Source organism: Nyctereutes procyonoides, unplaced genomic scaffold (assembly GCF_905146905.1).
Source record: "Nyctereutes procyonoides isolate TBG_1078 unplaced genomic scaffold, NYPRO_anot_genome, whole genome shotgun sequence".
In the NCBI taxonomy this organism is placed as follows: Eukaryota; Metazoa; Chordata; class Mammalia; order Carnivora; family Canidae; genus Nyctereutes; species Nyctereutes procyonoides.
Window position 1 is genome coordinate 26,898,063 of NW_026575042.1, and position 22,499 is coordinate 26,920,561.

The window sequence follows — 22,499 nt, forward strand, 5'->3', positions numbered from 1 at the left end:
AGTGTGGTGCAAGCTAGGCCTGATCGGGGGGGTCCTGATAATAAATTCAGGAAAATATTTAAACTCAACTCAGACAAGTGATGCAGGAATTCAGTTGAGAGGGTGGTCAATTCTGTGACATAACTGGGTATTCTTCTTTCCAGACTGCTGTGTTTACTCTGTATTTGACATAAAGACTAATTTTTTACAATGTATCAATCCCCAGCACAAATAATCAAGCCGATTAGATTATTCCAGCGCATTCTATTATAGCAACCATTTCTGAAGAGCATAATTATCAGTTATCAGGTCCGTGGCTCAGAACTAAGCTTTGTTTCAATCTAACTCAAACTCAAGGCAGCAATTTTCATATATGACTGAGAAGGTCAAGGGCTCAAAACCAAGGTGAGCTCTGAGGTGAGGAAAGGAATCAGATTCTCCATGCCTAAGGAAGGCTCCCCCTGAATGGGGATGGGCTAGAATTCCTATTCCTCGGGAGAAACAGCTAGACACGTAATCCCTTCCAGAAAAAAAAATAAGCCCTTCTAAGGGCACCTGGGTGGTTCAGTTGGTTGGGCATCCAACTCCTGGTTTTGGCTCAGGTTGTGATCTTGGGGTCATGGGATGGAGCCCTGTATCGGGCTTCACGCTCTGCGCAGTCTCCTTGAAGTTCTCTTAAAATTTAAAATAATAATAACAATGATAGGGCAGCCCAGGTGGCTCAGCTAAGGTTTACCGCTGCCTTCAGCCAGGGCATGATCCTGGAGACCTGGGATCGAGTCCCACATCAGGCTCTCTGCATGGAGCCTGCTTCTCCTTCTGCCTGTGTCTCTCTCTCTCTCTCTCTCTCTCTGTGTCTCTCATGAATAAATAAATAAAATCTTAAAAAAAAAAAAGAATAATAACAATGATAAGCCCTCCTATTTGATGGCACCTTCATGAACACAACACTAAGGAAACAGAGAAGCCACTTACCACTGGCCAGCTTTAAAAGAAAAGTCTTTATCAGCAACAAGCAGGTGCAGCCTCTTCACTGATGGTGACTCATCAGCAGCCCCACACACCTTAGCAGCCGACACGACCTAGAGCAAAAGATGAACTGTGACTGAGGTTAGTGTGTATACACATCAGAAACAAACTGGCTTCCTGGTAACTAAGGCTTTTTTTTTTTTTAATCTACAAAGATGTGATTTGTTGAAAACTGCAAAACAAGGTACACTCTGCTTTAAAATGCTGCCTACCACCAAGTGAACAAATTTAATTCTCTTATTTTTGAGAGACTGGCTATCATACTAATTGAATTTTATTCTGCACACAAAAATCATCTCTTAAGGAGGCTGTTTAATAAGTGTTCATTTGGTGAGCACGTGGTATGCTCCATGCACCAGGCTGGGTAATCTGGAAAAAGCCTGGGGGAAACGGGAGCCCTGTGAACCACCTGCCTGCCATCTAAATTCTCGGTCAGTATGACATACTTAAAGTAAAGCTCGCTGTTAGGTACAAACCTCTGTTTGTTCTGAGCCTGGCAACAAGTCCAAGACTAGCTAATTTCAGAAATTACAAGTAAGCATTTACAAACTTTTTTTTTTTTTTTTTAGCAATTTCAGAGTCTGTTGAATCTAATTATAGACAATAAACTGGGTTTGTATTCCCTGTTTTTTTTTTTTAATTTATTATTTCTAATTCACTGATTATATTTGACAAAATACAAACAGTCCACAACCTTTGAACAGTATCAAAAACAGCTCTTCATTACAGATAGCTTGAGAAGCACTATTCTAAACAACATATCTGGTTTCTAGAAAATCCTAAGGTGTGGGCTACACTCCTCAGTGCCATTCACCCCTCAGCATCCCTCAAATTCAAAATGCCTCTACTTCCTTCATTTTTTGTTTCTTCTACTTTTGGGCTTTTCTTCCTCCTGAAATCTGGGATATTTTCACAACAGGGGAAAAAAGACAGTATGACTCTTTCCTCAACCTCCTATTCCCATTCAATTCCACTTCTGGAAGCAAATCAAAGCAATAGCAGGTGACCAAAATACAATCATTCTCCATGGATGGTGTTAGGTTCACGGCTCCACTGAAGAGTGTGTTGGAAAGCTGTCAAGATCAATGCACCTCACACCCTAAAGCTGGCTCCTTCAGCCCCTTTCTCCAACAGGACTAGGTCTAATCGAACTATCAGTGGGAGACAATTCTTAAAAACCCACTGCACAATTCTCCAGATGGATGGTGGTCTCCCTCACCAACTTCAAAACATCTCTGAAAATGCCTTACCTTTCTGTTGCTCCCATAAAATCCCTTACCTCTCTTCCTCTGGATTTTTACCAGGCCTCTTTTTCCTCTCCCTAAGAGCGAGTGGGCTGGTCTGCACTGACCCTCTTCCTGCACCTCTAATTCTAGTCTTGCCCTCCCTCTCCAAACCAGTGCTTCACCCAGCTCCAGTGGACTCCTCCTTCAGGGTTCTCCTGCTTATCAGACATGGTACCTAATGCCATGTGCCGGTCCTAAACAATTCAGCAACAAAATAGAAAGCAGCAGCACAGTGTGGCTGCCAACAGCACAGGCTCTGTACCCACAATGCCTGGCATGTAATTCTGGCCCTAGCACTGACTTAGCAGCTGTGGGCCTCTGGGCACATTACTTAGTCCCCCCTCCGCTATAAAATAAGATCAACAACACCTGTACCCCAGAGCTGCTGGGGACATATACGTGCAAAGCACTTAGAATGCTGTTGGCTCATAGTAAGTACTCATTAAGTGTCAGTTATAATGTATCTTAACTGCATTCATTCTAATTACAGCTTATTAATATTTATTACATTACACATTATACTTTATTCATATATCATTACATATGCAGAACCACAGCAGTGCTGCCATGAAGGCCCTCACAGACTGAGCACCGCACACCCTCAGGGGGCCGATTCTCACAGACGACAACAAGGACCTATAAGGTACAGTGGTCTTCTTCGCACCACCCTATTTGCTAGAACAAACTTAAAAGCCATACTGTCTTGAAGCTATTTCAGAAATCTTACCTTTAATCTCCACCTCCACTGATAACTTCCTTATCTGACAGATCCTTCTTTGTCCTTGACACTCTCGGTAAACACAGGTGACTTGGCTTCTGCTCCCTGTCAACAACTTGGAGGAGGCAACAACTGAACTCCAATGTCCAGGCTCAGTTCTTCCCCTCCGGGAGCTCTCTGAGTTTGATACTTTTTACTTCCCTTCCATCTTGAAACATTCTCCTTGCTTGGGATAACTGATGTCCCGGAACTCTTGGGGTCCCCTCCTGCCTCTCCAACCTGGTTCCCACATCTTTACCTTTTCTCCTCGTACTTCCTCAGTGGGCACTTCTGTAAACTGCCTCCCTTCCACTCCCTCTTCCGCCTCTAGGCCAAGACTCCCCAGAGGTCAAGGCTCCCCAGCATTCCTAAAGGCATTCCCAAAGCGACTAAGCCCCAGCCCAAACCCTCCTTACTTTTTTTGGCAATCAGGCTCACATCTGCACTCCCCTGTGAGTAACAACAGCCAATGTCTGAGGAGCATTTATCACAGATATATTCCAGGTGAAGGCTTAAGTGTCTCGCATACACCAATTCATGCAGTTAATATGAATAATCACATTATAACCCAACAGATGGTGGCATTATCCTCTACTCTGCACATGAGGAAACTGAAAGGTTTAGTAACTCAAGATCACTCAGGAATGGCTGAGTTAGGATTCAAATCTAAGTGTGCTTGGCCCTTAATCACTGGATAGCCCCATCCCAACAGTAAGCTCATTTACGTGTCCAACCAAATCTACCATATTCAGCCCCTCCACAAACATTCCTTGAGCATGGGCTGCCTGGCACTGGAGACGCAGAAATGGAGAAGGCTGCTCCTGCCCACAGGGGGCCCCACAGAACCAGCAGCTTTCCATCACCAGGAGTTCAATTCAGAACTCATCTTGGACTCAAGAGTCAAATCCATTTTCAACTGGTACATGTGTACACACACACACACACACACACACACACACACACTTACTTTGCCTCTTTTCCAGGCATCCTATCCTGTCCCTAATACGAACAAGTTCCACAAATTCAGCTTATGTTTCTTCCTCCTTGTGCTCACCCATTAACATCGTGAGCCAAGAATTTCTTCTCACTTGAACACTGCCTTGCCTCCTTGCCTCTCTCAAAGCAGCCAACAGGTAAATACTGCTAGTACTCTGACCTCACTGATTTACTTTCAAGCTCAAAAACCTCCAGGGGCTAACACTCAACTCAACTCAACTCAAAAAAAAAAAAAAAAAAAAAAAAAGCTAAAAGGCCTTTGTAGCTTGACCTCTCTTGTATCACTATGCTAGTGGTTTACCAGCCAAACTGGACAATCTGCTGGTTCTCAAAGGCACCTGACATTGACCTGCCTCCCAAAACTGCCTAGATCATTCAGCTTCCACTGTGCTCTCAGCCCTGTCAGTGGACCTCCTGCCCACCTTTCCAGGCCCTGCTCAAAGACTAAATCCTGCCTGAGGTTTTCCTGCTTCTCCCCATCCTCTCAACTCTACCAATAAAATGTTCCCATCTTCTGAGCATACTTTGTGCATGTGAATGTAACTATAAATATTCATGAACATCTCCCTTCCACCACACAAGATCACAAAAAATTCAAAGATAGAATCTACATCTCTCTATATCAAGTACAGAGCTCAACACATAGTTTAATATTCAGTAAATATCTGCAGAATGAATGAAAACGCTAACTTCAAGTCACTTACAATTAGTTTCCTGAACAAAAATTAGTAGAAGTTCAGGAGCCTTTTGTTGTTTAAAAAGAAAAGGAGGGGTAGGGGGAAGCACTACAGAAAATCTAGATTCATGTTTAAAACCATGGGAGAGGTAAGGGAAGGCAGGGATTTCTTCAGTAGAACACTCTATTTTAAATATCTTGTTACAAAAACAATAAGATTCATCAGAGGACTCTGTTACATTATTACTCTCATTTTAGATTTACCAAGAAAAGTTTATTTTATAAACACTCATTATTTTCTTTCAACATAATAATCTGTAAAAACATAGCCAAAAGCTAGACTATTTTATTTATAATGGTTTAACTGCCATTTGTCACATTCATTGATAAAACTAGATATGTATAAGCTTTAAAAACATCCTCAAGAGTCACCTGGTGGCAGGGAAGCCAACATTCATAACCACTGAGGGGGAGCCTGGGGAGACGGGCACAGAATTTCAGCTGGAAGGTGAGCATGCTTCACAATCAAATGCTACACCATATAAAATGAAATCAGCAATCATTTGCTAATGTTCAAATATAAAATTCAATAAAGTTAAACTTTCTATTAAAAAGTCATTTCATTTAGATAGTCTCTATGAACAAAAATGTTCCCAGATGCTTTACACATATTGCTATTAATACAAATAGTAATATACCTGTTGCCATTCATCCTAATAATCTGGGCAAAACCACTATGACTGGTCACACAAAGTATGTTGCATGACTCATGATTTTTAAAGACATGCCTCCTATTAACACTTTATTTTATTCAATTAATGCCAAACCACACAATACATTAAAGATTTCTAGTCATGTGGATTAAAGACATTAGCAAAATCTTTTTGAAGACCACATCTTTATTTTGTTCTGGAGCTAGTTTCATATAATTAAGATCTTTAATCATGGCCCTTGTTATATGCCATTCTATCTTTTATGAGTAAGCAAAACATGATGGACAAACTATATGTTTTAACATTTGTACTTGTTCTCATGTTTAATGGATCAAAAGATTTCACAACTGAAACCTCAACTAGCCACGTCCTAAGTTAAAACACATGGCAGGAAATGAAGTTTTCCATAAAATAACATTTAGACTCTTCTACTGTTCAATAAAATAACAATACATTTGCCAACTTTTACTAGCACACATTTTTAATGGTTTGACGGAGTCAGCATCTAAAAGGAAATTCCATCATACTGATTTTAGAAACTGGTTTTGTGTAGGATATTTTGTTGTTACTGTTGCTGCAAAAGTCTCTGTGCAGGAAATAGGTCTTTCTTTGGGAAACCTGGTTGGCTTCCTCTGTTCACTCCCATTCATTCATTTGCTGTTTAAAAATTTAAACAAAGCCAGGATTAGAGATAACCTTAAACAAAAATACCTTTAGGGTACAGAGAATTTCAGAGTCAAAGGAAAATTCAGTCATTATCCAAAATAGTACATCATTTTACACATAAGGAGATCAAAGCCCAGAGACATAATTTAAATTGTGGCAGAAAACCAATCTGCTGAGTAGGAATTTGACTATAAGAAACTGGTTTTACTGAATTGATTTACCGACAAGACCGCAAAATTTTGTCAACTGGACAAACTACGTAAGTAGCTTCTGCCTGTCAACACCAAGTCCTGGCATGACCAATGGACTCTCCTTGCTCCTACTGAAGCCTAACCTGTCCACTTGGGCTGTTTTCTCTCTGCTTTCTCCAGCAGGACCCTCTCTCACACACCACCCCTTTAATCCCTTCTCCATGAGACACCTGCACTTGGGTCTTCCAACTCCACATTATGCCAGCTGCAAACACCTATGTATAACTCCCCATGTGCCAGGCACTTCACATACACTCATTCATTCTTTGCAGTAACCCCGGAAAGCAGGCATTATCACCGCCCCCCCCCCTTCTGCCTTTTCTGGAAAACTTCTTTCCAAGAGAAAGTGAACACAAGCGGGAGGGGCAGAGGGACAGGGAGAAATCTCGAGCAGACTCCTCGCCCAGATTGAAGCCCAACGCAGGGCTTGATCTCAGGACCCCAAGATCATGATGCAAGCCAAAACCAAGAGTTAGATGCTTAACAACTGCTTCACCCAGGTGCCCCTCATTCCCATTTTATATATTAAAAACCTGAGGTCCCAAGGCTAGTAAGTGGAAAGCAGAGATTCGAATCCAGGCACCTGGCCACCGTGCTTTGCTGCTTCTCAAAAGACAAACAAAACAAGACTCTTCCTTAATCTGGCCATTTCTCTGCTCCCATTCACATAAAACATTCTCGAAAGTTCTATATGGCCCTGGCTCCACTTTATCTCCCATTTTCTCTCCAACACAGTCTAGTCAGGCTTTGACTCTCAGCAATTGGGCCACCCACCACCCATTTTGCTCCATCCGTGATGTCTCTCCGCATAGAGGTCAACACAGTTGGCCACTCCTCCCTTGAAACACTTTCTCTTGGCTTCACCAACATCCTGCTGATTTCCCTCTGGCCTTGCTAGTTCCTCCTCTTCTGCTTCACCTCTAAATGTTGACACACCCCAGGGCTGATTCCTGGGCCCTCTTCCCCTACTCTCTACATGGCTAAAACCTTTTATTTCTAGCAGTGAATTCCAAACTATCCTACCGCTGATCTGAATTTCCATTTCAAACTAAATAACCCAAAACTCTTTTATCTCTCCAAGTTTCTTCCTTTTTATTATTACGGGAAATTTAAACATATACAAAAGTAAGAGAAATAGTATAATGAATCTCCACTGTATCCATAACCCAGATTCAAAGGCTGATATGAGCTGATGAAACTCAAAGCTAATCTTGTTTCATCTACCACTCTCCCCACATTCTGCCCTCCCACCCTAGATTACAAAATCAAGCACTTTATTTCTTCTCCTCCATCTTGTTCATCTCCATTTTAGCAAATATATGCCACTGTTATTATCTGCTCAGATTATTCAAATCCCAAATCTCTTGGTGTCTTCTCCTCTTTACTATATGCACTACAGCCCTTCCACCACAAATCCATGAATCCCATCAGCCCTTTCTGTGTCTTAGTTCCACCCACTGTTCCCCATCCCCACCACTACCATCCTTTTTAATTTTTTTTTATTTATTTATGATAGTCACACACACACACACAGAGAGAGAGAGAGAGAGAGAGAGAGAAGGGCAGAGACACAGGCAGAGGGAGAAGCAGGCTCCATGCACCGGGAGCCCGACGTGGGATTCGATCCCAGGTCTCCAGGATAGCGCCCTGGGCCAAAGGCAGGCACCAAACCGCTGCGCCACCCAGGGATCCCCCCACCACTACCATCCTATTCTAAGCCACCATCACATCTCCTGGGACTGTGTCCATAGCCTCTAGCTGGTGTCAAAGCACAACAAAAGTCTGGTGTCCTACCAAGCAGATAGATGACCCATTTAAAACATAAATAAAAAAAAAATCAGAAAAAAAAATAAAACATAAATCATATGTCATTTTCCTGCTTAAAACCTTTCATCCCCCTTAGAGTAAAATCACAAATCCTTATACAGCCCATAATAGCTTATACAACCTGGGCCCTGCCTACCTCTCATCCTACCACCTTCCTCTGAACACACCAAGCTCATTCCTGCCTCAAAGTCTTGGCTCCTGTCTGTTCCTCTGCCAGAAAGGCTGTGCACATGGCTGACTCTTTTCCTCATCCTGGCTCCAATCATTACACACCAATTTAAAACAGCACCCCCACTCCCAGCCATTCATGCCTCTAAAGACACCATTACCCTGTCTTCAAGGAGATATCATGTCTGACACTCTCTGGTTTATCTGCACCAGAATGAAGCTCCACATAAGTGGGAGCCTTACCTGCCTCATGCACTGTTCTCCTTCTCGCACTTAGAACACGGCTGCATACACAGTAGGTTCCGAAAACAGGTCTGCTGGATTGAAAATAAAATCTATTTCACCTGATTGGATCCCCTGGGGGAAAAACAGAGAGGAGCCTTCCTTGTCTTTAAGATGACTTAATTTATTGAACAAAAATGTGTCAGTGAAAAGCATAGACACTATACATTTTAGACATTAACAAGTTCTGGGCATAGCTAGAAGGTAGTATAAACAAGTCCTCATTTTTCAACCCCCTACCTGTACAGAACCATCTAGTACACTCACATTGTCACCTCATCTCTTGAGATGGATGTCATCACCATTCCTACTTTAAAGTCACTCATTCAAGGCGTACAGGTGGGATTAAGGCAGTACACTCAACCAGCCACAGAAGTGGGATTAACACTTGCTTATTCTACTCAGCAAACATGTATTGACTGCTAGATATTGTGGCTACAACACTACCAAGCCGAGCCTTCCACGAAGGAGCTTCGTTCTTTGCAGGCTTCCATCCATAGCAGTGTGAGTTGTGCATCCTGAGGAGCCACGGGCTGGTTGCTGGGGCCATCAGACTACACCTCCCTGGGAGTCTCACCAGAAGACTGGGCCCAGGCCCTCTACAAGCCACACAGCTCCCAGTGGTGGATGCCTGAGGTTTTCCCCACTATGTTCTGCTGTCAGAGCTGACAGTGCAGAGGCTGGAATGCCAACTACTGCACATCCAAGGCTAGATAATCTCTAAAAGGCTCTCTATCAGATTCTGATAAGCACAGCAAATTAGGCATCCAATTGTTAGAAACAATCCATATCAAAGAGATACCTGTCCCTATTCCCTCAGAGATGAAGAAGCCCACTGCAGCATACAATCTTCCAAGAATGTGTAGGTGATGACTAGCAGAGAACTTTAAGAGTTAAACCCAGGATATGGTCCAGATCTCCAGCTAAGCAGCCCATCCCACTCAAACCCAAGCCTCCACTAAACCACAAATCAAGCACACTATCAGTATTCGATAGTCAGCACAGGAACCATAGGCTCTCCAGACGTCTCTATCCCAGGAGCAGCCCAGCCATTTGACTTTATTATTTTTTTTAAATGAGTTTTTTTTAAAAAAGATTTTATTTATTTATTCATAGAGACAGAGAGAGAGAGAGAGAGAGAGAGAGAGAGAGAGGCAGAGACACAGGCAGAGGGAGAAGCAGGCTCCATGCAGGGAGCCTGACGTGGGACTCGATTCTGGGTCTCCAGGATCACGCCCTGGGCTGAAGGCGGCGCTAAACCGCTGAGCCACTGGGGCTGCCCGCCATTTGACTTTATTAACTAACTACTGTGCCACCCACAACTATCTCCTTCCTTATATTCAGTAACACTTAAGTTTCGATTTATAACAGAGATGAGGATCTGTGAAATTTATCTCCTATTGTGTTGCTCAATTAAACTTGGTCTAAATCAACTGTCACATTGTTCTGTTGCATAGAAAGAAAAACCAATTTGATATCAAAGATCTGACTTCAAGGGCTAAGGCCCCCCCACTTACTAACCAAGTCTTTTAAATGTAGGCCCACAGTGTAATTTTCATCCAAAACAGGGTACCGGTGAAAGTGAAACAGGATGCTAGCCTGGGAAAATCAGGAAGCAGGGTCACCACATCTAAATTTCTGAAGTCTAAATTTCCTCATCCGTGAAACGGGGTGAAGATCCCTTTATCTTACTCTGAGGGTGGTTGTGAGAATCAAGTAGCAACTTGATATAATCGAGTGCGTTGTCAACAAAAAGGCAATGATACACATAAGGCATTTTTGGGTAAGGCTTAGGCTTCTAAAAGAAGCAAACTAGTACAACTGAAAAATGATTAGTGATTTTTTTTTTCCACAATGAATTAGGTGTATCAAATCGGTCTCTTCTGATCAGAATCTGAGGTCAAGTACTTCATGTATCATGCTCAATGCTACAACCCTAAAACCTAGCCTAGTGTCTGGCATATTTCCAAATAAATGCATAAGAATTACTTATTTTAAAAATTCTTTCCTTACCAAACTCTCCCATCAAATTGAAGGAGGGAGTCCATCTTGCTCAATGGGTCAGCCTTCTAGAGGCCAAGCATGGAGTGACTTCCCCCAGTGAAATCTTAGTCTTGCTTCAACAATCCTTACAGCATTACATAATCTGACTTATCTCCTTGACATTTCTAAGGTTACCCGAACTGCTTATTCTTTGATCCTTAAGAAAAAAAAAATGTGAATTTGAACAAAGAAGTCAAATGTCATCCAATTCAGACCTCAGCTTCCTGCATCAGCATGACCTCAGGCTGGTTACATTTACAGCTCTAGATAAGAAGGAGCATTAACATCATAATGTGGTTATTCAATAAATTCTTCGGAGGGAACTGAAGACCTAACAAGGAAAAAACATTTCTGGGTGGGTGAGTGCTCTATTCTTTACCCACTCCAGGAGGGGCAGCAGGGTCCTTTGGCCTAGGAGTCAGAGACTAGGCTGGAGCTTCCCTCTGGTCCAGGGAGAGCCAGTAGCTTATCTCCTAGGTTCTGCTTCCTCTTTCATAAAATGCAAATACCATCCTGTTCCGAAGCTACCTTATAGACTTGAACTAAAGAGCAAGTGACATGCTAGGAGTCCTTTCTGTAAAGTATACTTGCAAAACAAATAAAAGGCAAGAGTGGCATGAGACGGTGATACAGTTCTACTACAGCCCAAGCTGAGCTGATGTTCATTTTGGCAAGTCCAAGGCCTGACTCCTGTTCTATGGCTAGGAGCCATCCTCTGGAGGAATTGAGGTGAGCCCCTGCTGACCTTATACCCACTGAAGCTGTAGCCCAGATACCATCTAGCTTTATCCAATTCCTCCCAGCTTCTAGCTCCCATTCTGTCTGGGAGAGGAGAGGAAATCAGAAGCACAGAAAAAAGGAATTGCAATTGGAAAATTCTTCTACCAAAGTCATACCATGGTTGCATTTTCTGACTTCTGGTCATTAAAATTCTTTTTTTTTTTTTTTTAAGATTTTATTTATTCACAAGAGACACACACAGACAGAGAGAGGCAGAGACACAAGCAGAGGGAGAAGCAGGTTCCATCAGGGAGCCCAACAAGGGAGTGGATCCCGGGTCTCCAGGACCATGCCCTGGGCTGAAGGCGGCGCTAAACCACTGAGCCACCCGGGCTGCCTGGGCATTAAAATTGTTAACTTTGCAATCACACTATTAGAGCTTACATTAACTTCCTGTGCAGTTTTCTTAAAACTTCACTCAGGGGCGCCTGGGTGGCTCAGCTGATTAAGCGTCTGCCTTCAGTTCAGGTCATGATCCCAGGGTCCTGGCATCCAGCTACCTGCTCAGGAAGGAGTCCACTTCTCTCTCTGACCCTTCCCCTATGTGTACTCTCTCCTTCTCAAATAAATAAAATCTTTTTTTTTTCTTTCAAATAAATAAAATCTTAAAACAAAAAAACAAAACACAGGGGATCCCTGGGTGGCGCAGCCGTTTAGCGCCTGCCTTTGGCCCAGGGCGCGATCCTGGAGACCCGGGATCGAATCCCACGTCGGGCTCCCGGTGCATGGAGCCTGCTTCTCCCTCTGCCTGTGTCTCTGCCTCTCTCTCTCTCTCTCTCTCTCTCTCTCTCTCTCGGTGTGTGACTATCATAAATAAATAAATTAAAAAAAAAAAAACCCTTCACTCAAAATAACCCCCAACAATCTCAATAATTTTGTCCTGTAAAATTCTGAAATGCTACCCTAATTCAGGGATGGCAACCTATGTTCCACAGGCCAAATGTGGGTATTTTGGTAAGTAATGTTTTTTATTGGAACATAGCGGCTCAGATTTGTTTATGGGTTGTGTATGACTATTTCACACTACAAAGGCAGAGTTTTGTAGCTGTTAACCAAGACAACACGGCCCATGAAGCCTAAAATACTTACTATCTTGCCCTTTACAGAAAGTATACCAAACACTGTTCTAATTCTACCTACCTCAAAATACAACAGAAAGAGTATAGTCCAAGCTTGTTAAATAAACTGCTTTTGCTTCAAAACTGGCAAGATTTCACTTTTTAAAAAGAAATCCTAACAAATCACACATTTATAGAATGAACACTTTTATTTTTGTATGCTGAGCAAATCAAAAAGAAGAAAAAAAAGGGTTTTCAGATTTATCAGTAGGAAAAGTGTATTTTCCCAAATATCCATAAATCTGCTATGCTAATTTTACACAGACATCTCAAAAAAATATTGGCCTACAACTGAATACACAAACACACTACCCGTGGTCTCAAAGCAATTTTCTTTAGAATTAGTTTGAGGGGCTATGATCCTGGGTGGCTCAGTTGGTTAAGTGTCTGCTTCCAGCTTAGGGTGCTGGGATTAAGCCCCACATCAGGCTCCCTGTTCAGCTGTTCAGTCTGCTTCTCCCTCTCCCTCTGCCCCTCCCCACTGCTTGTGCACACACTCTCTCTTTCAAATAAATAAAGAAAAATCTTAAAAAAAAAAAAAAAGTTTGGAAAGTGGGGCCTAAACAATAGTCTTTTACATTAAAGTCTACCTTACTATTAATACTAAAAATTAAATTCCTGCAATGATGCACTTTCTGACCATGGTTATAGAAGTATATAATAGTTTTCTTACTGTTAGTTTGAATGCACAACACTAAGCTAAATATATCTAAAAATGTGAAGAAAGCACAAAAAGTAAAATCCAATATCCATTTTACGTTTTTTTTTTTTTTAAATGGGATTACTCAGTGAGGTATAGGGTGAGAATCCTTTATTTCCCAGCCCTTGACACCCCTTCAGGTGGTAGATTAGCTTTCTAGATCTGAATATGGTAGGGAAAAAATCTGCACATAGGAAAGGTAACAAGAGCTCATTCACCTTCCTCTCTCAGATGTTAGTGCTTTCTCCTTTGATGAAATAAGAAGTTGGTCTAGTAGGGATAACAAGGACTTTGAGACATGATGCCAAAAGAAACAAGCAAACAAAAAATAGAAAGAAAAAGGTAAACTACTCATAAAACATAGGCTATAGAAGTTCTATCCCTAAAATATAACCCTAAACATTACACGTGTGAAGATAGGTCCTTCAATTGCTGCTATACTCCCTTTATCAAAAATTAATCCACTTATTCTAAGTTTTAAAGCAGAATTTTGATTATTTCACTGTCATCTTTTCAAATCAGTTGTCATATGTCCTATCAGAAAAGTTGTGAGCAAAAAAATGACAAACTTTCTCGACTGTCCTTCAAAGGGATTGGCCTCATCTAAAGTCTTCTCCATGAACCAGTCATAACTGTGTGCACTGTTCAGCCTAGAAAAACTTGCCACGGCCCAAAGATACAAACCTCCCGACGAACGACACTCGCAGTTCTCTCCAAGTGATCAGTTTTCCTTTTGGATTTCATTACGCTTTAATAGAAAGTAAAATTAGATTATTAAGTATTATCCCCACAAATATAATTCATTTCCCCTGTAATATCATGAGTATACGAGATACACTAGAACATTACGGACCCTAGAAAGCTGTCATGAAAACTGGCATTTCCAAGTAAAGTTTAACCGTCTACGGATGGCATGAATGTTTAAGCAAGACGCTCTGATACGCCTCCCTTGACCATCAGCAGATCATGTCTTTGAATCACCTCAAAAGACACCGAGGGCCAGAAACTCACCTTGTAAGAGTAAGGTGACGCAAAGTACTGGATGTCAGTCTCAGGGAAATAGCTGGAGTATAGATGGTTCCAACAGAGCTTCGTAACAACCCAGGAATCATGACAGCAGCACAGGCCATGGTGCCTCCTGGGCAAACAGAAAACTTGGAAGTTAAAATATTTTAAGAAAAAGTAGAGAAATAGTAGGCTATTTTAGGGGCCAATGAAGACTCTGGAATTTTGCTGGTACTGTTATGAGTTGACCTAACAAAACAGCAAAGCAATGTTAAAGCCTAGCTCCACCCTAATGAAATTTCTGCCACTACTTGGAGCTGATTCAACTGATCTCCACAGTACATACTTATGTAATTAGTGGTGCCATCAAATATTCATGCTTTCTCTTAGTTTCCAAAATCACTAACCAAGCTCATGGAACTAATTTCTATTATAGAAAAGGAGAGTCGATTTTAAAACTGCCTAATAATAGCATTCCAGCCAAAAAGCACCACGTCTTTAATATTTCTTGCTAGATAAAGTGCAAACAGCATATTTTCTAAGGGTCATGGCAATAAGAATAAACAGACCGCATGTGGTAACACAGGTATCATGAATAGCACACTGCATGAACAGAGTGAAAGCCAGACTCAAAAAAGCATGTATCTTATGAGTCCAGTCATAGAAAGTACAAAAACAGACTAAATTAACCTATCAAGTTAGAAATCAAGTTAACAGTTACCCTTAGGGAGGTAATAGTGACAATGCTGTTTCTTAATCCGAATACTGATTGTGTGGGTATTTTCACTTTGTAAAAATTCATCAAACCACAGAAGATTTTTAGGATATTAAAGATACCCTGATACCATGGTGATGTGACAGTGATAGATACACGTAATTATGCATTTGTCTTAATCCACAGAACATGCAATACCAAGAGTGAGCCTAAAGTACAGATTCTGGGTGATTATGATGTCAGTGCAGGTTCATCAAGTGTAACAAATGTACCACTCTGCTGGGGGATACTGACAACAGGGAAAGCTATACAAGTGTGCAGGCAGGGAATACATGGAAAATCTCTACTTACCCCTCAATTTTGGTATAAACTTAGAAATGCTCTAAAAATTAAGTCTTAAAAGTATTAATTAAGCTACCCTCCAAGGATTTACGTACTTGTTTATGTTATAGTTCAATAAAATGTTAAAAATAAAACCAGAAAGATTACCCAATATTTAAATTCTAAAACGTATAGGCTTATCAAAAAAAGCACTGATTGTGAGTCAAATGACATATTTTTTTGGTTCCTACCATTCTGTTATCCTCTGCCAATTTTTGAATGTTTCTTTGTCTCAGATGGTTACGTTTAACAGACTATATTGCCATATATAGCTGTCCTATCTTATCTTAGAGAATGAAAATGTACATACACACCCTTTTTTCTGAGCTCTCTGGAAGGTACTATACAAACTAATTGCAATAAATTTAGTGTTAGAAAAATTCAAGCTGTGTGTGCTTCCATTCCTACTTCATCTTTGTTAATTTAGTCCTTTATCTGACATATTTATTAAGAGTCTATTATTATGTGGTAGACATTGGGGACACAGACATAAAACAAAGATCTTCTTGGGGAGCTTACATTTTAGAAGACAGAAAACAAAAGTAAATAATCAAGTGATGATAAAAGTCAGTTATAACCAAATCATATCAAAAAGTGCTGCTAACTAGTCTTTAGATAAAAGATCTACTTGCTACTTCCTTTAGATAAAAGATCTACTTCCTAGTATATTGTAGCATCACTGTCAGTAAACACGCTACTCACCATCTTTCTTTCTAGTAAATGAAAAAAGCATAAGGCCTCTCACCTCATGTAAGACTACTAAATGTAATTTCTCTCCTTTGAACGTGCTATACCAAAAATGGTGCGTTCACTGTTGAAAAAGGAAGGTGAAACTTACTTTAGAAGTCCATGAAATTTTTAGGAGTCATTAAGTATGTGGCTGGCTGACTGATTGACATGTAATACTTTGGTCCTGGAATAAGAGTGACACCAGTTGGAACAAGGGCAGTGTTTCCATATACTGAAATTCTCACAAAGTTCCTGCAATGGCAGAGATGACATGTAAGAATCATGTTCTGGGAAACTGTGGAAAGGCATTCTCAGCTGCAAAAGGAAAGGCTCATTATAATCAGGAAGCATCACCTCACAGCAAGTCTACTCTCCACTCCCTCCTTCCCATCAATTCTTCCTCCTCGTATTTCCACTTAGCTCTTCTGTTTCTCTTCCTGCTTCCCTTTTTTAAAGCTGCCTCGGCCTATCTTTAACTCTTGCTCCTTAGGATATCCACCTCATGAAAGACCAGACTAATGGCTGGAATGATACAGTCACATGTCACTTCCCTGATAAAATGGAACTGATATATAATTAATATGGTAACATTGTTCTCCGCTCAATGTTTTAGACAACCATTGCTAAAAAAAAATTGTCCTCAAATAAAATACACCTCTTGGTGATTATGCTGTTTAAAGGGTCTACTGCTCAACAAAATCTGAAAATAAAGAAGTGTTGGGTGGCTCAGTTGGTTAAGCGTCTGCCTTTGGCTCAGGTCATGATCCTGGGGTCCTGGGATCCAGCCCTGTGTTGGGCTTCCTGCTCAGCAGGGAGTCTGCTTCTCCCTCTGCCCCTTCTCACTGCACTGTTTCTCTCAAATAAATGAATAAAAGCTCTTTAAAAAGAAAGAAATGTTACTTTTTAAAAACTGTTCTCTTTAAAATTCTAAAATCTGGTTTTTGAATGCCAGTAACTGTGACCAAGAGTGCCATCTACTGGTAAATAAAGGGTATTTTTATCAAATCGTGTTCAAAGGGCCTTCCAAAGCAATAAGGTATTAAAAATAAAAACAAAAAAACTACCCATTTTTTTGAAATACATCCAATGGTTTCATATATTCAATGTAAATATTTAATTAGCTATAGATAATAAACATATGCTAAGAATTTTCTAAAATGATACAAGGAAGAATATTCCATCAGTGTTTCTATCCTCACAGGCCTAACTTCAAAAAAATTAACTCTATTTCTGTGATAAATAAAAAATCGTATCCACTTAAGCAGTAAAAAAAAGATTACTTCAGGTGACAGATAAATTTAAGATTTAAAATGGTTTAGTATTTAAAATACTGATTTCTATTCAATAGGTACACTCAATTTAAGAATTGTTGGGATGCCAGGCACTATTTTAGGCGGTGGAGACACAATAAAGAACCAAACACAAAGCCCTTGTCATCATGAAACTTTTACTACAGTGTGTCCAGTCAACGACAGTAAGCAGATAATTAGTGAGGCAAATATAGATTACAGGGAGTATGATAAAATAAATGAGTGGGGGAATATCGGGAAAGGTCTCTCTCAATAGCCAACTGAGCTGAGACCCGAAGGATAAGGAAGAGGTGGCCAAGCGAACAGTAAGCGCAGAGCCATCAGGCAGAGGCCCAATCACAGAAGCAAACCTACTGCGTTACAGGAGCCACAGCCAGTAGGACTAGAGTGTAGGGAGCTAGGAGACAGTGACAAGAGATTAGCCCAGCAGGTAGACACGTGCAAGATCACATCAGACTTCTGAAAGAGTATGGCCTTTAAGGGCAACAGGAAGCAACTGAAGGGTGTCAATAAGCCAGGAAAGGTTTACATTAAATGATCTAATTTACACTGGACCGAATGACCTAATTTACATTTACATCAAAGGACCACTCAAGTTACTACGTTAAGAATGGATCACAGAAGGGCAAGAGTTCCTATTTAGAAGGCTCCAATCTAACATGAGAGCAGGATAAAGCTATGAGATGGCAAAAGTAGATGAACAGATTGGATGAGATGTGAGAGTAGTTAAAAAAAAAAAAAGAGAGAACCAAGAATGCCTCCAAGAGCATTCAAACACTGAAAGAGAGTAAATTTGCAAAACTATCATGGCACCTGTTAATTTAGAACCTAAGTGTCACTGAAGAAGCAAAGGAGTTCCCAGCATTTGGTATTTGGTAAGGGAACCCTAGTGGTACACAAGTTATGGAGTGCTTGACCTGAAATTGTGCTTGACGTGAAATCAGATGAACTGGGCTCAGGTCTGATTCCTTCCTACTGTTTTATCTTGGGCCAGTCATCTGTTAAAATTTTAAAGTTCGAATGCCAATACCACTTCACTGGATTGCTGAGAGGAACAAATATTTAGTATATGTGCTGCCGAAGCGAGCACTGAGAGGAACAAATAAATGTCTGTGCAAGTGCCTGGCAAGAAAGAGTGTTACTAAAAATCAAGGCAATCCCATTAACCCCTGCCCTCTACTCCCTGCCAGGTAGAGGGGCAGTGGTTTGATGCTGTCAGTAACTCTCATCAGCCTGATACACAACAGCATTCACAAAACAGTTTCTATTCAGAATTATAAGTTCCAAATTCGATCACATGCTGAGAATTTTGGCCACTATTATTTTCCAAATCAGCAGTTTTAACATTTTATTAAATTTTTTTCTCATTAAACTTTTGTTTTAATGGGTCTCAAAATTTTTGTGACAGATTTTTGATCAAGTCGTTTCCATTAAACAGTATTAATTTTAAAAACTAATAACTTAAAACTGCCACACACACACACACACACACACACACACAAATGGTCCACAAAACATTCTCCTTTCCTTCTGGGGGTTTTATGATGCATTATCATTAATCAGTCTTCTTACTATTAAACTTAAAGGGCCAATTGACACAAACAGTTCTGAGGCCACTCTTCCACCACTAAGTAAGACTGGGGTGGCAGATATTGGGAATAATATTAATTGAGCTTTCTGGGCAGACTTGGTGACCTTGCCAGCTCCAGCTGCCTTCTCGTCCACTGCTTTGAATGACACCCACAGGAACCATCTGTCTCATGGCATGAATAGCAAAATGGCTCAGAGGAGTCATCAGACAATCTCTCAACACATACAGGCTGGCCAGGAACCATATCAACGATGATAGCATCACCAGACTTCAAGAACTTGGGACCACCTTCCAGCTTTTTTCCAGAACTAGCTTCTCCTTCAGCTCAGCAAACTTGAAAGCAATGTGAGCTGTTTGACAATCCAGCCCAAGTGCATATCCAGCACTGACTTGGCCTGGATGGTTCAGGATAATCACCTGAGCTGTGAAACCAGCGGCTTCCACCAGTGGGTCATTTTTGCTATCACCAGAAACACTGCCATACGCTGAACATATCTGACAGGTATGTTCTTTTTTGTTTGTTTTTTAAGATTTTATTTATTTATTCATGAGAGACGCAGAGAGAGAGGCAGAGACACAGGCAGAGGGAAGCAGGCTCCATGCAGGGAGCTGGATGCAGGACTCGATCCCGGGACTCCAGGATCATGCCCTGGGCAGGAGCTAAACCGCTGGGCCACCCGGGATCCCCTGACAGGTATGTTCTTGACACAGAAGCCCACATTGTGCCCAGGAAGAGCCTCGCTCAAAGCCTAATGGTGCTTTCAATAGACTTTACTTCTTTTAATTATAAATTTGTGATTGCAAATGATCCTATAGCAACCAGTGAATCTGCTTAGGTCATACTCTCAAGGTCCAATAATGTCTCATTACAAAACATTTCCATCCTGTTTAATGAATAAAAGAAAAGTTCAGTAGTCAACGTAATGTTTTAACTAAAAATGTTGGGTGGAGTAAAAAAAAAAATGTTGGGTGGTTATGGTTTCAGCACAGCAGAAACTCAAACTGAGCAGAACCATACAGGGTATCACCTCTGGCTGATAAGACAAGATGTATGGCCGACAGACGGCAGGATGAAAGCCGTATGGAAAGCCAAGGAGACTCCCAAATCTAGGTTTCAAGGGAACCAGCACTGCTCTAACAGAAAATCTCAGCAGTCTGCAGAGCTTCAGGGCTGTATGTTTAATCCAGCTCTTCTTCAATACCATTATATCACAGATGACATCAAAGTTAATTAAGAGCCTAAGTCCTGGCATCTGACAGATTTGAGCTCTCACCACAATTTACTATCACTTACCAGCTTTGCCTCCTTTTGCAGGTTCTTTAGCCTCTGATTTTCCAATGTTGACAATGGAATTAATGATCTCACTGGGCTGCTTTAATGACATCATGCATATAAAACATTTGATATAGTGCCTGACACATAGTGTGCATTATTATTCATAAGTGGTTCACTAGTTTTTCTTTTTCCATTTCAGGTAAATGCATACTCAAAATAAGTTGAAAATTACAAAGAAATTATTAAAAAAAATCCGACAACTCCTGTAAACTGTCCAGGTTATTAACCTCAAATTTTAAAATTCCCTAGCAAATTGTTTTTGCTAGGTCCACACTGCTTTCTAAAAGGTCTACTAATTTATACTTCCAAGAACCAAATATGAACACACTCATTTCCATACATTCAAAAATGGCTCATCTTTAATTTGTAGGTACTTATGCTGAGAAGCACTGTTAAGAACTAAAGATGGTTCCCAGTCTCAAAATGCTCACTGGGACTACAGAATAGATCCTGGAAGGCTCTCCCTTGTTCTCCCAACTCCAAGAGACTACCTGGGAAGTATCTGTGCCTACAAAGATACAGGGAGCAGCCACAGAGCTGGGTGGGCTTTGCTGGCATTTTTGACTCTGCCCACTCACACCAAAACCATCCCAGTTAAGCCTCAACAAGTTTAATGAGTGTTGCCTAACTGCTGGGTAGGTAGGGCTCAATTATGCAAAATGTGAGGCTTTTGGGATAACCTTCCACAAACTTTTTTAACGCAACTTCTTGATTTTTCTCCCAAGACTCCTCTGCCTTTAGGTTTTCAAGCCTTAGAAGAGCTAAATCAGGTGGAGCTCCACCTCAGTATGCATAAAATCAGTAACTTCATGCAAACCTTTGAGTATGTGTACATAAATAAGCATAGGATTGTGTATACATGGTAATATGGGAAACATACCATGTAGATATAAAGGAAATATGGTACATAGAATTGCTAACCAGGTAAGTCTCCTAATTTCCACGCAAAAGTAGAATGTTAGATCTGTACATGATCTTGTATACCATCTCTAATCCAACCCTTTTTTTAGTCGGAAGAGAAAATAAGGCCCAAAGAATGTATCCAGCTCCCAGAACTAGTTCCCAGCAGTCAGATTCTGACCCTAGACCCATTTCTCAAAAGTGCTTCTTTCACTGCACTGCATTTCTTCTCTACCTAAACTTGAATACACGTGTAGCGATGGAGCAATACTTCCATGGAATCTGGTTGTACTGAAACAGGCATTAGGATTGCTTTCAAGACAAACTACCTTTTTATTTGCCCTTCATTCCAATGTATAGAGGACTCAAGGCAATAACTCTGTCCGCTGATGCCATTCCTTTTAAAAAGGAGAAACCGTGGTTCCAATAAACTAAGCGATCTGTTTCGAGGCTTTGGGGACAGAGACGCTCTTCGTTTCCTAGATGGGGGATCTTAGTCAAGATAACCAACTCTCCGTATCTCAGTGTGAAGATTAATAATACGGAATAACATCTAACTTCCCAGGGGTGATGGAAGAATTATACTTGGCGCAGTACCAAGTATTTACAGCAAACTCCCAATAATAAAAGGCGATGTTATTACTGCTGTAGGAATCATGGTCATTAATGATGGCACATGCTTGGCCAACGTAGGAGCAGAGCTCAGGATGCCCTCACGGTCTGGGTCCTCTCGACAACACAATTTAGGGCATCCGAAGGGAACCCAGGGTGAGCAAGAGCCGCGGATCTACCTGAAGAGCCGAGTGCAGCCAGAAACCACCAGCAAGGCGTCGCCCGGGGCGCAAGGTCACTCGGCGAATCAAAAGTCCAAGCGAACTTTTCGTCCGTCACGGAGGAGGCAGAAGGGGGAGGTTCGAGAAGCAGGGCTGCTCCGGCCGCCTCCTCAGACCAACCAGAGGAGCGCCCCTTTCTCCCCAAGGACGTCGAGGGCCGGGTCGCTGCCACCGATTCCGCGGAGTCCGCTCAAGGCCTCTCTGACCTCGGGGGACTCGACGGAGAACGCCACCGCCGCCGCCGCCGCCGGGACTCCGCTAGCCCACCCGGCCGAACTCCGCCGCCCTCGCTGGAGAGCTTCCGGCGCCGTGACGTCACAGCAGCGCGAGCTAGTCCTCACACCTCATTGGCCAGTCCCTCCGACGACCGGAAGGGCGAACTCCCCACCCAGCCGGGAGCTGCGGCACTCAGTGTCTCCGCCCCCTAG

The 22,499-nt window shown here is 41.6% G+C and overlaps 1 protein-coding gene across 4 annotated transcripts in view; it reads right to left on the bottom strand.

The window, feature by feature from the left end:
- The window catches only part of OXNAD1 (oxidoreductase NAD binding domain containing 1), a 37,886-nt gene extending 15,520 nt beyond the window's left edge, over window positions 1-22,366 (bottom strand). Inside the window, exons 1-5 of one of the 4 annotated variants that reach the window (XM_055321176.1) lie at window positions 22,030-22,366; window positions 16,211-16,353; window positions 14,283-14,409; window positions 13,956-14,019; window positions 955-1,061 (exon numbers count right to left, since the gene is read on the bottom strand). In XM_055321176.1, the coding sequence (XP_055177151.1) occupies window positions 955-1,061; window positions 13,956-14,019; window positions 14,283-14,401 (290 nt within the window). In that variant the 5' untranslated portion in view covers window positions 14,402-14,409; window positions 16,211-16,353; window positions 22,030-22,366. Of the gene's footprint in view, window positions 1-954; window positions 1,062-8,591; window positions 8,634-13,955; window positions 14,020-14,282; window positions 14,410-16,210; window positions 16,354-20,296; window positions 20,468-22,029 lie in introns of those variants that run through there. The other 3 variants (XM_055321178.1, XM_055321177.1, XM_055321179.1) reach the window with 3 other exon arrangements.
- Between the last annotated feature and the right edge of the window lie 133 nt (window positions 22,367-22,499).